Consider the following 15,777-nt stretch of genomic DNA (forward strand, 5'->3'; position numbering starts at 1 on the left):
TTTTAAAATTTCACATGTTCTTCTGCTCTGACTCATGCTTAGGGTTAAACTAAAATGAACAAGAATTGAGGGATTTATCATTAATCCCTTCATTTTTTTTTTTTACATCATTCTGAATCGTCATTTGCCTAAATGGCCTGAATGGTAACTTCAGTTTATGTATTTTATTTACATATTTAAATGCTTTCTGTATAACAGTTCCAGAGAAAGTGCCTGTGCTGATTCCCAGGATTCAGGATGATGACACTGTTCTGCTGGAATGGGGACCACCGCCAGTGACTAATGGCATCCTCACTGGTTATTTTCTAAAGTATCACCTCTGTATGTAAACACATAAAACACACTTCCTGATAATTGATGTACAAGCTTTCAACTTTTTGACTTGGGTTTAATTTAAATATTAACAATGATGTGAAGAAATGTTATCTCTGCATACAAAAAAAGTTAAAGTTTAACTCCAAAATGTGGCAACAGGTTACCTGTGTTTAAGTTTCTGGAGATCACCCCTTATTTGATTAACTAAGTTTAAAAATCCACAATATAAAGACCTTTATTCATTCAATTTTATTTAGATGAGGCCCTTTGTCTTTCATTTGCCATTTTAGTACATGTTAGTCCAACTAGTGGATTGTTTTGTTTGAGGGTCCTTGTCAGAACAACTAAATCTATGCACTCTCTTAAAGCAGTTATAATAAAAACATTTGCCTTTATGGATCTGGATTTTAAACTAGGCCTGTGGAGTCCTGTTTAGATGTCAAACAAGTTAAGCGCCGAAAATTATTTGTTGAATATTGGCAAAGAAAATAAACTCATGTATAGCTGATATAAGAATTTGAATTCAAAGGAGGAGAATCAAGTCATGTGAAATAGTTCTCTGATGCCAAAAAAGCAGTGAAATAAACCTGAATCCTAATTTCAGAATTTAATTTTTATGGTTTAGGTTTTTAGGGAACAGAGATGATAAATTCCAACTGTGTAAAAGATTGTGTGATAACATTTCTAGCATATATCAGTACTATTTTGAAATGTAAGTGTATAAAAGTTTGAAATTTGAAAGGACAGATGTGTGGGCTTTTGGTTTTTAACCCTACAGTTTTCCCTTACACTGAACAATTTCCGTCTGAGAACCTGATTTCCACCGGTTCCCAGCCTTCCTCTTTTCATGTGTATTATTTTGTCAGACAGTTGGGGGCGCTGTTTAACTCCATACCCTCCACCACATTCTCCCTAAGACTCAGTTTTAACAGCTCCCTCGTTGTTCATGATCACATTTCTGCTTGGACGCCAGCTTTTTTTATTTTTTATTTAGTTTTTACATTTTTTTCATTTCCTGGTAGAAATGTTTAAGCCAATGCTGGTGGTGCCTCTTGTGTAAATTCCACTGACATTTATCACTCCTCATCCAAGCGCTTCTTCATGTGAGAAAGTGCCTTTCTGCTGTAGTACAGCTAGGGCGAATGAGAGAGTTGGGAGCTTTTATTATGATCTCTATTTTCAAAGCCTACACCCTCGTTTGCTGACATTTCTGAAGTCTTTTGTGTAAAATGTGAATGCACAGACAGCCCTCCGCCGCCTCCATCTGCACCCACAGAGTCTGGCTAGCTCTTCAATACTCTCTGCCCCCCAATTCCCCTCCTCTTTGCTTATTTTTTCAGTATCAGATGTCCGACTTTACACAGATATACCCACACTGTGCAATCTGTGGGCGTCTGAATGTTTCTTTTCAGCTGAATTGATTCAACTTGTAACTGAAGAACGCTTAAAATCCAGTTTGCTGCTAATGAGCTAAATAAAATAGGATTTGTGGCGCAACAGTGTATGCGCTGTCTGCGTGTCCAGCTGGTTCACAAAAGCAGTTGTTTGATCAATAAATGAGTAATCTGTTGTCACCAGAAACAAAAAAATAATAATTATTCAGCGTTGTGCACCACTGAAGAGTCGCAAAAAGATCTGGCATGCCAAGCTCACCTGCCGTTCCAACATTTGCGCAGTAGTGACATCACTGGGGGGGGCTTTCAGGAGGATATTAGAGTGCTGCTTTCACCAGTCTGCACACACGCTTTACTTTGATGTATAATGTATGTTTAGTGATGAGCTGCACTACTGTACTTGTAATTGCCAGGCTTTCTAATTTCTTTTCCGCACTTTCCCTTGTCTCTTTGTTTCGTTGCCTTTTATCTGTTCTCGTTTTCCATTTTTAAACCATTTTCAAATATTTTGCCTTACCTTTAAATGTTTAAAAAAATATATATATTTTGCATTTCTTTCATTCCGTCCTTTTCATTGCATCTTCATCTTTTTATTCATTGCCACTTGTTTACAACCCCGTCCTCTTGAGCTCTCCAGTTCCACCTTTCATCTCCTTGCCTTTCGTCTTAATGTATTCCTCCTCGGCTTACCTGTCACCACTTGTATCTCCCCTATTCGCTTTATGTATGATCCAGTGTGACATCTCTTCATCTTCCCTCTCCCTCAAACATTGACCCCCATTATAGCTATGTTCCATTACAACATGACTCACCAATGATAGTTTTTTTGGCAGTGGTCCATCTCGGGTACCGTGTGATCTAAACTGACCTGACGTCCTTCTTGCCTCCTCTTCAGTAAATAAGACTTCGCTGGAGGTGATTGATTCCTTTGAGCTGAACATCACTTTGCCTGACGTCACTCAACACCAGATTGCGAGATCGGATAGGGGCAACCTCTTCCGCTTCTATCTCAGCGCGTGCACTCGAGCAGGTTGTGGGCCTGCAGAACTGGCTGAAAATCACAGTCCTCCAGGTGAGTAAATGAAATCCCTGCATGTACTGGAATTAATGTTTGCATTTGTTTGGGTGGAAGGAAACTCTGCCTTTTGGGGTTTGGAGTAGAGGTGCACAAACATATCCATCGTCCTTGAACAAAGTGGGAGGAGAAAGATACATTTTTAAAATGAAAATCTTGTCAAAATCTTTGAGAAATAAAAATTTGAAAGGTATGGCATGCTTATGGATTTCTAAACACTATTCACTTGTAGTAATTATATATATTTTCCTAAGACTTAATGATCTGATCAGAGAAGGAACACTAAACAACACTGAACACACTCTTCCCAATGTTAAACTTGGTGATGGCAGCATTTTGCTACTTTTCTTCAACGGAGACAAATCCAAGCTCAGACCAGTTGGAAATTTGTGGCAAGATGTGAAAATATTGTTTACAATCACTCAACTTTAGATATTTTGCAAAAGAGAATAACTATTAGTCTGACTCTCCCTAGACCTTGCTCTAACAAACATTTGAAAGGAAAACATATGATTTGCAGTGTGTCCCACTGCAAATCATTTAAGGAATAAAACAACCATGTTGAAGAAGATGCTTTACTCAGATAAGAGAAAAGTCTGACTTTTTTTGTTCTACGTCCAAAAATGTGGTGGAAAACTAACATTGGTATCACCATTTTTGTGATGTAGTGATGCTTTTCTCCAATAGTGACAGTGAAACTCGTCAGTGTTTATGGGGATTGAGATGAGGCTAGGCACAGGGCAATAGTGGAAGCAAACATGCTAAATGCTGCGTGAAGTGATGTGGTGATTAGTATTACTGACCCCTAGAAAAAAGGTCTGCAGTTTATCAGATTTCCTCTCCATATGCACGCTTGGGTTTTCTCCAGGTACTGTTTCTTCCCTTTCCACCCACAGTATCAAAACAGTTCAGTCCTTAGAACTAGAAATTGAGATTTGGCCTTGAGGTCAAGGAAAGTTTCAGGAAATTTAGCAATCGTTGTGTAAAATGATTGTACCATTCTCTTTGTCTCAACCTACACACTCCACTACCAGCCATTGAGTAAACCAGAAAAATAAGTTAAAGCATTTGCTTATTTTTTTTTTATTCACATCAAATAACTAAGGCTTTAATTTCCCTTTGATAAGACTTTCAGGAAAATGAGAGAGAAAAAGAAATTGTTTTATCTGCAGCTTTATCTGTAGCTCCACATTAGCATTTTTTCCCTCTTGAATCCACAAACCTGACATAAATCTTTATTTTTTTAATGTGGCAAACACAAATCTTTGGTTTATTTAATATACCATAACCTCCATGCAGTGATGTAAGTGGTGCTTTTTCCCTGCAGCAGCTAAAAGCAAGGTTTCACTGTTGCATCGGGTTTTTGCCGGCTAGAGGCGAGTGCTTTGGTGGTCTAAACAGAAAGAGAGGCTTCTGACTTTGAAAGTAGCTGCAGTCATCACGCTGGTTGAATTTGGAGCTTTACAGCTAGATGCAAACATAATCTGCACACAAAGTGAAGGGTACTTCATTTATTTATGTAAGGAGAGAAGAATTGTTCACGTAGATGGATGAAACAATTTTACTAATAAGAACTATGTACGAGGACTTCCGGTTGAGACTTCCGGAGATGGCGGCTTGAGCGGACTACTCCTCCAGTAAATCTTAATTTGACCCCCATTATTTGCCAAATATAACGAAAAATGAGTAAAATTGAGTCTGTAAGGGGGTCTAGAATGGGGAAAAGGGACGGGAATAGGAAAACCACGAACGAAGACTTGGCACAAGAAAGAAAGACGGCGGGTAGCTCATCAATACATCAGCTCCCTGACGAAGCTAATGCTAATCCGCTTTCCACTGATGCGACAGGACTAACGCAAATTCTGGGGGAGTTACGGGATTTCCGAAAAGATATGAAACGACAGTTTGATGACATTAAGTCAGAACTTTTCAACGTACACCGGAAAATTAAGGAGACGGCAGACCGAGTTGATTTGGTGGAGGGGCGGGCAGAGAACATGGAGCAGATATTGAGCAAGATGGCCGAACTAATTAGCCAACAACAAGAAAAACTGCTCGACCAGGAAGGGAGATCACGAAGAGAAAACATACGGATATACAACGTGCCAGAGGGAGCAGAAGGATCATCGATGAGAGATTTTGTGGATAAATTACTTAAGGACACCCTGGAGATTGAACCAACTATGGAATTGGACATAGAGAGGGCCCACCGGCGCTGGCTCCGCCACCACCGGGACAGAAACAACAGGCGAGATCCATTGTCGTTAAGTTTCTCCGCAGCAGAACCAAGGAAGAGATTTTACGGAAAGCGTGGGGGAAGAAAGGCGTGCTTCTACACGGCAAACCGATATATTTTGATCATGATTATCCTCCCACAGTGCTGCAGAAACGTAAAGAATACTCGGAGGCCAAACGGATCTTGAAGCAGAAAAAGATCCGATTCAATCCCTTTCCCGCTAAACTACGAGTCTTTTACGAGGGGGAAACACGGCTTTACCAGACAGCGGCAGAGGCGACGAAGGACATGAAGGAGCGCGGTTTGCCTGTCCCCCTAATCAAGCCAAAGGAGAGCCTGGCTGAGCAGCTATCCCGCACCGCTTGGAAGAAGATCGGCTCGAAACAAGCGTCAGGAGAGGAGCGAGAGATGAGTATCAGAGAAAGACTGAGTGAGTTCAGAAGTGAAACTAGTTCTCTCAAGAGGAGCTCTGAAGAGATGCATTAATAATCGGTAAGCTAAATAATCACTAAGTAATCAATAAGATATAAACTGTGAGGACAATGTATCTCAGATAGTTCGACTGCTCTGTATTACGGACATTTTCGTTGTGATATTGAATATATTCCCTAGCCCCAACCTAGACGAGAAATAATAAATGTACCGAGGAGGAATGGACACAAAATGGACAGAAACAGCTTTAGCGTAGTTGGGGGCCCTCCCCTCTTTTCTAAGGGAGGTCTTCCCCCAGGGCTAGATGGTTTTCCTAGCCAAGTTCAGGGTCATTTGTTCAGGACCCCAACCTTGGAATCTCAAGTTTGTTTTCTTTTCTTTACGGTTAAGTTATTGTTTACATTTGCTCAGAGAGTGGATTGGTTAAGCTTTGCTATCAGACATCTAAAAATGATCAACAAGACAACCAGACATGGCTAACAGTAAGATAAATATAATTACTTTTAATGTTAATGGTCTACTTAATCCAATTAAAAGAAGCAAAATCCTGTCAAAAATGAAAAAGGAACAGGCCCACATAGTGTACTTACAAGAAACCCACCTGAACAAAAGTGAACATGAAAAACTAAGAAGAATGGGTTTCAACCAATTGTTCTTCTCCTCATACAGATCTGGACATAGAAGGGGAGTGGCTACTCTCATCTCAAATAAGATACATTTTGAAAAATTATATGAACTGGCGGATAAAGAAGGCAGGTTTGTGCTTGTGAGAGGCAATGTGGGGGGAAACCTGGTTACATTATTCAATATATATGCTCCTCCAGGGAGCGATATTGATTTTTTCAAGAAATTAACTAATATACTGGTAAAAGAAACACAGGGTGTTCTGATTTGTGGAGGAGACTTAAACATTCGTTTGCAACCAAAGTTGGATTCTTCCAGGGAGAAAGCCTACCAGAAAGAACAGCAATACAAAAAAATAAATATACTATTTAAGGAAGTTGGCCTGATAGACATATGGAGAGACTTTTACCCCAGTAAAAAGGACTATACACATTATTCAGCCACTCATTCAGTATACACTAGAATTGATTATTTTTTGACATTTACAAAAGACAGAGACAAAATAGACAGATGTGAGATTGGAACAATAGACGTGAGTGACCACTCACCTGTATACCTAACAGTGGACCTAAGCCTACAAAAAAGAAATAATATATGGAAACTAAATTCAGGTTTGCTTAATAACCAGTGGTTCAAACAGGAAATACGGAAGGAAATTGGTTCTTTCTTAGATCTCAATGACAATGGAGAAGTATCTCCTCCGATATTATGGGACACTCTTAAAGCGGTTCTGAGGGGAAAAATTATAGCAATGTCATCGCACCTAAAAAAACTAAGAAATAAAAGATCAGAGGAATTACATAAAAAATTGGAAGATCTAGAACAAAAACATAAACAAAATTGTACACCAGATATACTGGAAGATTTAAAGAGAATTAGAAATGAAATAAATGATATGGCAACACAGGAAACTATGAAAAACCTTATGTTTCTTAAACAAAGACACTATGAAGGCGGATCAAAATCTATGAGGGTCCTAGCATGGAAACTAAAAAAGAAAACAGCAGAGAATACAATCCATAGAATCAGAAACCCCAAATCAAAATTATTACAGAACAAATTAAATGACATTCAGGAAGCATTTGAAATATTTTACAAGACCTTATATTCAAAAATCTCTGGAGGAACTATAGAAGAAATTGATGAATATTTGAATTCACTAGAGCTGCCTATTATGAACGAGGAACAGAATGAAATAATGACATCAGACATTACAGAAAAAGAATTACGAAACACAATAAGTAGATTAAGACCATGTAAATCACCTGGGTCGGATGGATACACGGCAGAATTTTATAAGGAATTTCAGAAAGAGTTGATTCCAATCCTCCTCCCTTCACTAAATTGGATTCTGAAAAAAGCTCAAACACCTCCGAGCTGGAAGGAGGCAATTATCTCAGTAATACATAAAGAGGGCAAAGACAAACTGGATTGTGGCTCATACCGACCGATATCTGTTTTAAATATTGATTACCGACTTTTTACTTGTATAATGGCCAGACGATTAGAAGAATTTCTCCCTTTCGTAATACATAACGATCAAACTGGTTTCATACGACAACGTCAAACACAGGACAATATAAGAAGGACGCTACATGTTATAGATCACATACAAAAAAATAAACTGGAAGCTATTATTCTCAGCATAGATGCGGAAAAAGCATTCGATTCAGTGGATTGGAATTTTCTCTTCAGGGTTTTACATAGATTTGGACTACATAGTACAATAATAAAAACAATACAAGCATTATACAATAATCCCACAGCGAGGATTAAAGTTAATGGATATTTATCAGACAGAATTAACTTAGAAAGAGGGTCAAGACAAGGGTGTGCGTGGTCACCATTACTGTTTGCATTATATTTAGAGCCATTAGCCCAATCGATAAGACAAAATAAGGACATCAAAGGAATAATTATCAAAGGGATAGAACATAAATTGGCTTGTTATGCAGATGATATATTGATTTATATGGAACAACCCACCCACTCCCTCCCAGCCTTGCTGCAATTATTCGAACAATTTGGTCGACTATCAGGATACAAAATTAATATTAACAAAACTCAGTTACTGTCTTATAATTATACTCCAACTCAGGAAATCCAAAACAAGTACCCTTTAACCTGGCACACTGACCACTTTAAATATCTAGGCATTACTATACCAAAGGACCTTGGAAAACTATTTGAATATAATTATGTCCCCATACAAAAAAGAATTAAAGAAGATATCACAAGATGGAATCTTACTCCTTTTCTAAGTTTTAGCTCAAGAATTAACTCGATTAAGATGAACATACTGCCCAGATTGTTATATTTATTCCAAACTTTGCCAATTGAAATAAATCCTAAAGTTTTTCATGAATGGGACAAACTACTATCAAGATATATTTGGCAAGGTAAAAGACCTAGAATTGGATATAAGGTATTGCAACTGGAAAAGAAAATGGGAGGTTGGGGTTTGCCTTCCCTTAGAGATTATTATTTAGCAGCACAAGCAAGAACATTGATATACTGTTGCGACCCAACATATAACGCTCAATGGAAAACTATTGAAACAAAGGCGACACCCATTCCTGTGCAGGCAATTCTAGCTGATGCAAATCTACAGGGTTTCATAAATAATATAGATAACCAATGGATGAAAACAACCCTTAGAGCATGGAAGACTATTGTTAAAGAAAATGCACTTGAGAACGACTTGACAATCATAAAATGGATCGCATATGATTCAGACTTCAAACCAAACAAACTGGATGCCAGATTTAAGGAATGGACAGCCAAGGGAATCACTGCTCTGTGCACAATAATGAACAACAACATCTTAAATGATTTCGAAACACTCAAAAGAAAATATTCTTTGGACAAACAGGACTTTTATCGATATTTGCAAATAAGGAATTTTGTTAACTTAAAAATTAAACCAATCACTGACAAGAAGATGAACTTAATGGAAATTTTTATTAATGCCTATAAATCAAAAATTAAAGGGAAAATTATCTCGCTTATTTATAAAAACCTTATAGACCTAAAAAACAATTCAACCCTACATATCAAAACAAGATGGGAGAGAGAGGGCAATTTGACAATAACAGAGGAGGAATGGACAATAATATGGAGATATCAATGGACATATAATAAATCACTACAATGGCAAGAATTTGGATGGAAAAATTTGGTAAGATTCTTTATCACACCTGCTCAGAAATGTCACTATGATGGAAATCCTCCTGCATGTTGGAGAAAATGTAGAAATCAAAATGCAAACCACTATCATGTCTTCTGGGACTGCCCAATTATAAAACATTACTGGAAAGAGATAAAAAGTGCTCTACAAGACATTTTTAAGCAAAACATTCCTTTGGAGTTCAAGCTTATGTATTTAGGTATAATTCCTCAAGACGCCATAAAAAGAAACAAATATCTGATGACTATTTTATTAACAGCAAGTAAGAAAAACATTACAAGAAAATGGTTATCACATGACAAACCAACATTAGACGACTGGATTAACATAACATTCAACATCTATGAAATGGAAAAAATAACAGCCTCTCTCAATCACAGGACTGAACAATTTGATCAGTGTTGGAAGATTTGGGTAGACTATGTAAGACCTAAAAGACCTGATTTCATTTTTAAAGACCAAACTTGTTAAACTTCCTCAGCAATCCACTCTCCTAGAATAGCCACGCTTTATAATTATTTTATATTATAATGTTTTGTTACTGTATTCCCCTTTTTTTTCTTCTTCCTTAGTTTTTTTTTCTTTCACACTTTTTTTTTCTTTTCTTTATAATCACTTTAAAATCTTTCTCAGAGAAGTGGTTTTACATGTTTGATTTGACTGTTATAAGGCAATGGTCTATATGTTAATCTTATTTCAAACGTTGAAGTCAGTTTGGTGATGCCTATTGTCATGTAAATGGTACTTTCTCGAGAATCAATAAAGATATAATAAAAAAAAAAAAAAAAAAGAACTATGTACGATTGTCATCAACAAGGCAATTTGTTTCACTCAGTGCCTCTTTCTACACTGAGTTCATGTCTTGTGAATCTCTTTCAAACTTATGAATAGACTCTGTTTCACAATCCTCGAGGTTGCAGTTAATTATCTTGGTTTGGGCAAAATTGTCCACTACATTTTTCCTTCCACTCAATTTTCCAATGATATTTGTGTCATTACAACATTCCCATAATTAAACCATATTATTGAATTAGTGTTTCTTTTTATTTCCTGACACTAGTAATCAAAATTAAAAGAAGCACATATATATGTTTACATGTAAAATTGTAAAATGTAATTATTGAAATAAATTAACTTTTTGAGGACATTGTAGTTTATTCAAATGCATGAAGGCAGGTTAAATGAATGCCACTATGACATGCTTCCATGTTTTTGGTAACTATGAAATGTTGCTTCACTGTGCACAGATAAATCCACAGGAAGTTATCTTGAATATTGTGAGTCACATGACCTGCAGGTGAAAGGATTCTCTCAAGCCAATGACTGTGGTGGGCGAGAGGAGGTGTAATTTGTATGGATTTTCGCTGAATTGTGAAATGAGTAATTGTCGCTGATAAATAAAGCAGTGCAGAGTCTTCCAGCCATTACCTTGCAGAGCAAGCGGAAGGATAAGGAGGAAAAGAGAGCATGAGAAAATGTTAGTAAGCTGTAAAACAAAAATAAGGGAGAGGAAAAAAAGTACTTTATATTTTTGTAAATATCTGTAGATGAGACGCCTTCCTGCATTAGTGGATGTCCAGCTGAGAGCCATTACATGCATTGTTTGTAAATGTGGTTGAGCAGAGGCTTGATGGGAAGATGAAATACTTCTGTTTGAAAGAGTTGTCCTCAGGGTATGTTAGTCACAATGCAGAGGAGAGATTTATGGATGCCAGTAGGATGGGGCTGGGCACATAAATGGGAGGAACATGTGACACAGTTACAAAATGAATGCATATGAATGAGGGATCTTCTTTTTAAAATTGCGTCTGTGTTCTTTAAGTGAGAGGAGCTCCTGAATGGGCGTTTCTGGCCTTATCAGAAAAATAATCTGGATATAAAAATCTTTCTTTACAAGCAGAGGTCTTATGATACAAAAGGAATGTCACAAATATGAGATGAAAGTATAGAAACATTTGCAAACACCTAGGAAACAAAACCTAGAAAAAAAACAAAAACTGAGAGAGAATTTCTAACAGCCGGCGTGGAACAAAGACAAAAATCTCACGAGATAAGAAAGCAAGAAAAATTCAGCAGGCTGAAAAAAATATATATATATATATATACAGAAGACAGAAAGCACAGAGAAGCATATGCCTAGAAAGTCACAGAAAAATAACCCACTTCTCGACAGATAAAATAACTTGCTTCCTGGTGGAGTATTCAAACAGCAGTTTTCACAAATAAAAATATAGGACATTAAATCTAAAAGTTAAGCTGTAACTTCGTTAGTCAGGGCCTGATTTCCCCTTCACATTAATCAGCACATGATTCATGCGTCGGTGTGAAAAACAGCAGTGTGTTTTATTAAAATGGAAGATCAGGTTGAGTAGATATTTACGCTTGACAGTCCAATTCATAAGACAAGTAATGACATAAAAAATGTTAATTAAAAAACATTAAAGACGCAGATGTCCCAGTTATGTTTCCTGACCAGTGACGTGCGGTCAGGGGAGGCAGGTGAGGCAGTGCCTCACCAGCCATCATGGAAAGAAAGAAAATATATAATCATAAAGTAATTTAAATTGTTATATTCATCCGGTGGTTTGTACTAAAAAAATATTTATTTTTCATGTAGCTTCACCAATTTCGATTTTTATTTGTTCAAAATCGCTGAATTTTCTTATTTTCCCATTCAAATGCTTGGAAGCGATGCCGGTGAGGCAGCAGCGAGCTCTGCCTCACCTTGGATTGCGCAACCCCTGGCTCTGCGCTGGCTGCTAAGCGGAGAGAGCATGTTGCTGTACGGCGTCAATAAAATGGTTTAAACAAATTTAATATGTGAACTTATTTCCAATAATTTAGCTTATGTATATAATGTACAGTGCTTTTTGTCACCAACTGTATTTGTGTAACGTGTTTCGTGTAATGAGCGATTATAAACGGCAGAGAACAGGTTCGAGGTGAGGCAGGCAGTTCTCTTGCCTCATGGCAGGGCGCCAAGATCCCAGACGCTCGCCTTGTTCACTCCTCAACTGCCGAGTAAGTGACAGCGAGCTAGGCTAAACGATTCGGGAAGCAAGTCAAGTGCAGCGATAGATTATAATAGAGATAGTGATTTTTTTCCCTCTCGCTTATCCCGACTTTCGACATGGATGACTACATTACAACACTAAAAAAGTTTTCTCAAGTGGACTTTCAATCGAAGCAGGAGATAATATGTGTGTTTTGTGAGCGACAGTTTGTATGTGTAAGGATGCAGAAGTGAAACATAACCTGTAAACTGCTGTCAATCTATGCATCTATTTGCAAATCTGATTCTGATGACGTCAGTGCCTCACCAGCTATGAACCTCACCGCACGTCACTGTTCCTGACCAATATCTGTAATATAAAATGTTTGTGGCTTGAATGGCATCCTGGATGAGCTCTTACTTGCATGTTGAACCATTTAAATGGGAGGCCTCATGTGGTGTACACGTTGTATGAAATTGGCAATGTACACAGCAGGTGGCTGATGACTCTAAAGTTTCTCATTCACAGCTTATGATTCGCTGAAATAAATGAAATGGTACTTTAAGTCACATTTGACCCTCTGGTTACAAATTTTAAATATTCAAAGTGAAACAATCTGCAAATACTGAATCTTAAAGATATGGCTTGTTGTTTATTCAATTTGAAATAATAGTTTTGTTTTGGTTTCTTAGCAGCAGAGTCAGCTTTTTTTCCTGTTCAACTCTCCAAGATGTTTGGAAAATAATACCTGTTTCTACAGAGAAAAAAATATTCCCTAAAATCAAGGTTTAAAATAAACTTTTATTATATGTTATTAAAGTGTTTTCTTTGACTGGAAACGATAAAACTTTGACTGGTCCAGTGGCTTTGAAGCCTTCCAACTGCCTACCTCATCTCCAAACATAAGGCAGATCTTATGCTTAAGCAAAAATACCAGGGGAAATATGAAAAGGCTGACCAGCAATTGTAAGAACGGTTCAACTGCTTTAAGATCTTTAAATATTTTTAGTCTTTTGAGAGATTCCAGGCTCTTTTTCGCTCAGGAACAAACTTCATGATCAAAGAAAAATATTTTTAATAGCTTTTTGGGCTAACTGTAAATAGTAATATCAATAAACTTGTGCTTTTGCTTCTTTGCAAAATGGTTTGTGCAACCATGGGCAGAAAGCAATGCTGCACACATACACACACAAAAACCTAAATAAAACACAGATACTAGTGCAAAGTAATTTAAGTTGCACCATGATGTTACAGGGCTTTATAAAAAAATGGCAGAGTTAAAGCCAAACTTTGCATGTTAAGGCTGATGTTTTATTAGGGAAACTATCTGTAATTATCTGATGACTTTGATCTTGTAATAACCATTATGTTCTATGAAAGATAAAGTATTTTGTCAACCAAACAAGAAAGGTCCTCCACAGTTGATGCACTTTTGGATAAAAGCTAGAATCTTGAAAAGAATCAAAGATATCATGAATCATTGAAAACATAAATTTAATGTAGTTTTATTAAAAGGTTAAAATGAAATCTTGGTGAAATTTTCAAGAAACTATTTTTAATAATTAGCATTACCATATTATTTATGATTTGAGTTGCTGTTGTCTATTAATTTCTACTTTAAGTCTGTCTTCCCACAAGTCACTAAAACACAGATTGCTCCTGCTGGTGTTTGTAAGAATGCTTTGTTCCTACAGCTGTGTCAGACTGTGTGGCTGAGCCAGCCTGCTCTGGAAACCTTGAAGCCAGCTTTCTGCTGTATTCTGCTGTATTTAATTTTTTTTCCGTTTCTTTCCCCTCAAGATTTTTCCTTTGCTCCAGCTGTGGTTCCTGTTCTGAACAGTATGTACCACCGCCTGCAGCTGATGTAGCTAGTCCACATAGACATATGCTGGTATAGAGATAGACCAGGTTGTAGGCGTGCTGTTCTTGTAGTGTAGAGCCGGTCATAGCCTGAGCAACAGCTTGTCCTTTAAGGCTGTACTAATAAAATCTCCAAGATGAACTCCTGTTTCTAACTGTTCAGAAAAAAGCAACAAAAAGGTTAGGGACCAACAGCAATTGTTGTGACTTAATATAAGAGATCCTGATTTACTGATCAGACTTTGCTGTAGTTGCTGCCTAAAAGCTTGACTTAACACAGGTGTCCCACTTGTTCTAACAACTCTGACTTAATACAGCTTATAGTGCTCCCTTGTTGAGTGTGCTGCCTTGGAGTATTGCAGTAGAAATTTGAGGCTTCATTTTCATTGCAGTGATCTACTGTGAACAATTTTACTCGTTTTCTGAAAGTCAGAAAACTTCCAATCTCCCACCGATATTCATATGATCACATTTTTCTTAGACACAGAGTAATTTCAACGTGACCTCATATCTGTGCTTGGTGAGCGGAGTCAGGAAATGTCTGTTTTGCTTAATGCAGGGCGAAGACCAGATGCGATGCTCTCTTCTGATCTGTAAATCTGCTCTTCATGAGTGTAAATCCATCTTTTCTCAATTACGTTTGAGGGCTAGACTTAGCTTTTGAACTGTCTTCTTGAAGGGATCCTGCGAGATGCGCTGGTCTCAAGCTATGGGGGATCCTGTTTTCCTCCACTAATCCTCTTTTCCTGCCATCTCTCTCCTTTTCTCTGCGCCTCTCTCGTTTCCATTCCTCCTCCTGTTTCTTCTCTGCTTTATCAGTTTTGCCGCTGTTCAACATAAGCTCTTATGTGAGTGACACCTTTGCCAAAATCAGCTGGTCTGCTGGAGAAAAGCAGGATGACTCTCGGCTTTATTTGGCTTATGTGAATAACTGTAAGCTACTTTTCCTGTCCCAGCCTTTGGTAAACATTGATAGGAGGCTCATGGCATATCATATGTAGGTATACTTAGCAACTAAATATATGTATATGTTTTGACTTTACTCCTTTCCATAGCTATTTCCAAATGTGTTCTAGATATATTCAAATTAAGGCGGAGTCATTGTTGACAAAGATTTCCTCCCAGGAAGGCATTAAAAAAACAAGTGACAAAGGTGAGGGGAGGAATACAAAGAAGCATTATTAGCCTCTTTCACAAAACATTTCAAATCGAGACTCAGCTGCAAATCAAAGGAGTACATGTTTCTTTCTCAGCATGTATACGTTACACAAAATACTTTCTACAAGTTAAAACAGAAAGAGATTTGACTACTAGAGACACAAATAATGAGGTGATCACCTGCTTCCAAACATGACGAACGTTTATAAAATTATCATCCTGAAATACTGATCGTTTTAAGCTGCTGGAAGTCTGCTTTGGTCTTTGAACTGCTAACAGTTAGCCTAATCCTCTGATCAATTCATCTGTATTTCTTCTAAGAGAGCTTAGATATTATTCACTTGTCATGTTTCAACAAAATATATTTTAAAAAATAGCTAAACTCTCCATTTAATGTGAAAACACACTAGGAAATAGTCTGTAATCTGAAACTTATCAATTCTTGTTATTTGCATATAAGAAGTCACTAGGCTGTTATAGTTAGTGGTGCTCAGCTTCCAGAT

General features: G+C 37.4%; 1 protein-coding gene across 2 annotated transcripts in view; it reads left to right on the forward strand.

Moving 5' to 3' along the window:
* Positions 1 to 15,777, forward strand: part of LOC122834700 (neural cell adhesion molecule L1-like protein) — a 33,212-nt gene that overhangs the window by 9,459 nt on the left and 7,976 nt on the right. For both annotated transcript variants that reach the window (XM_044123384.1, XM_044123392.1), the window contains exons 8-9: positions 199 to 321; positions 2,605 to 2,781. In XM_044123384.1, the coding sequence (XP_043979319.1) occupies positions 199 to 321; positions 2,605 to 2,781 (300 nt within the window). The remainder of the gene's footprint in view (positions 1 to 198; positions 322 to 2,604; positions 2,782 to 15,777) is intronic.

This window comes from Gambusia affinis, linkage group LG01 (assembly GCF_019740435.1).
Source record: "Gambusia affinis linkage group LG01, SWU_Gaff_1.0, whole genome shotgun sequence".
Lineage (NCBI taxonomy): Eukaryota > Metazoa > Chordata > Actinopteri > Cyprinodontiformes > Poeciliidae > Gambusia > Gambusia affinis.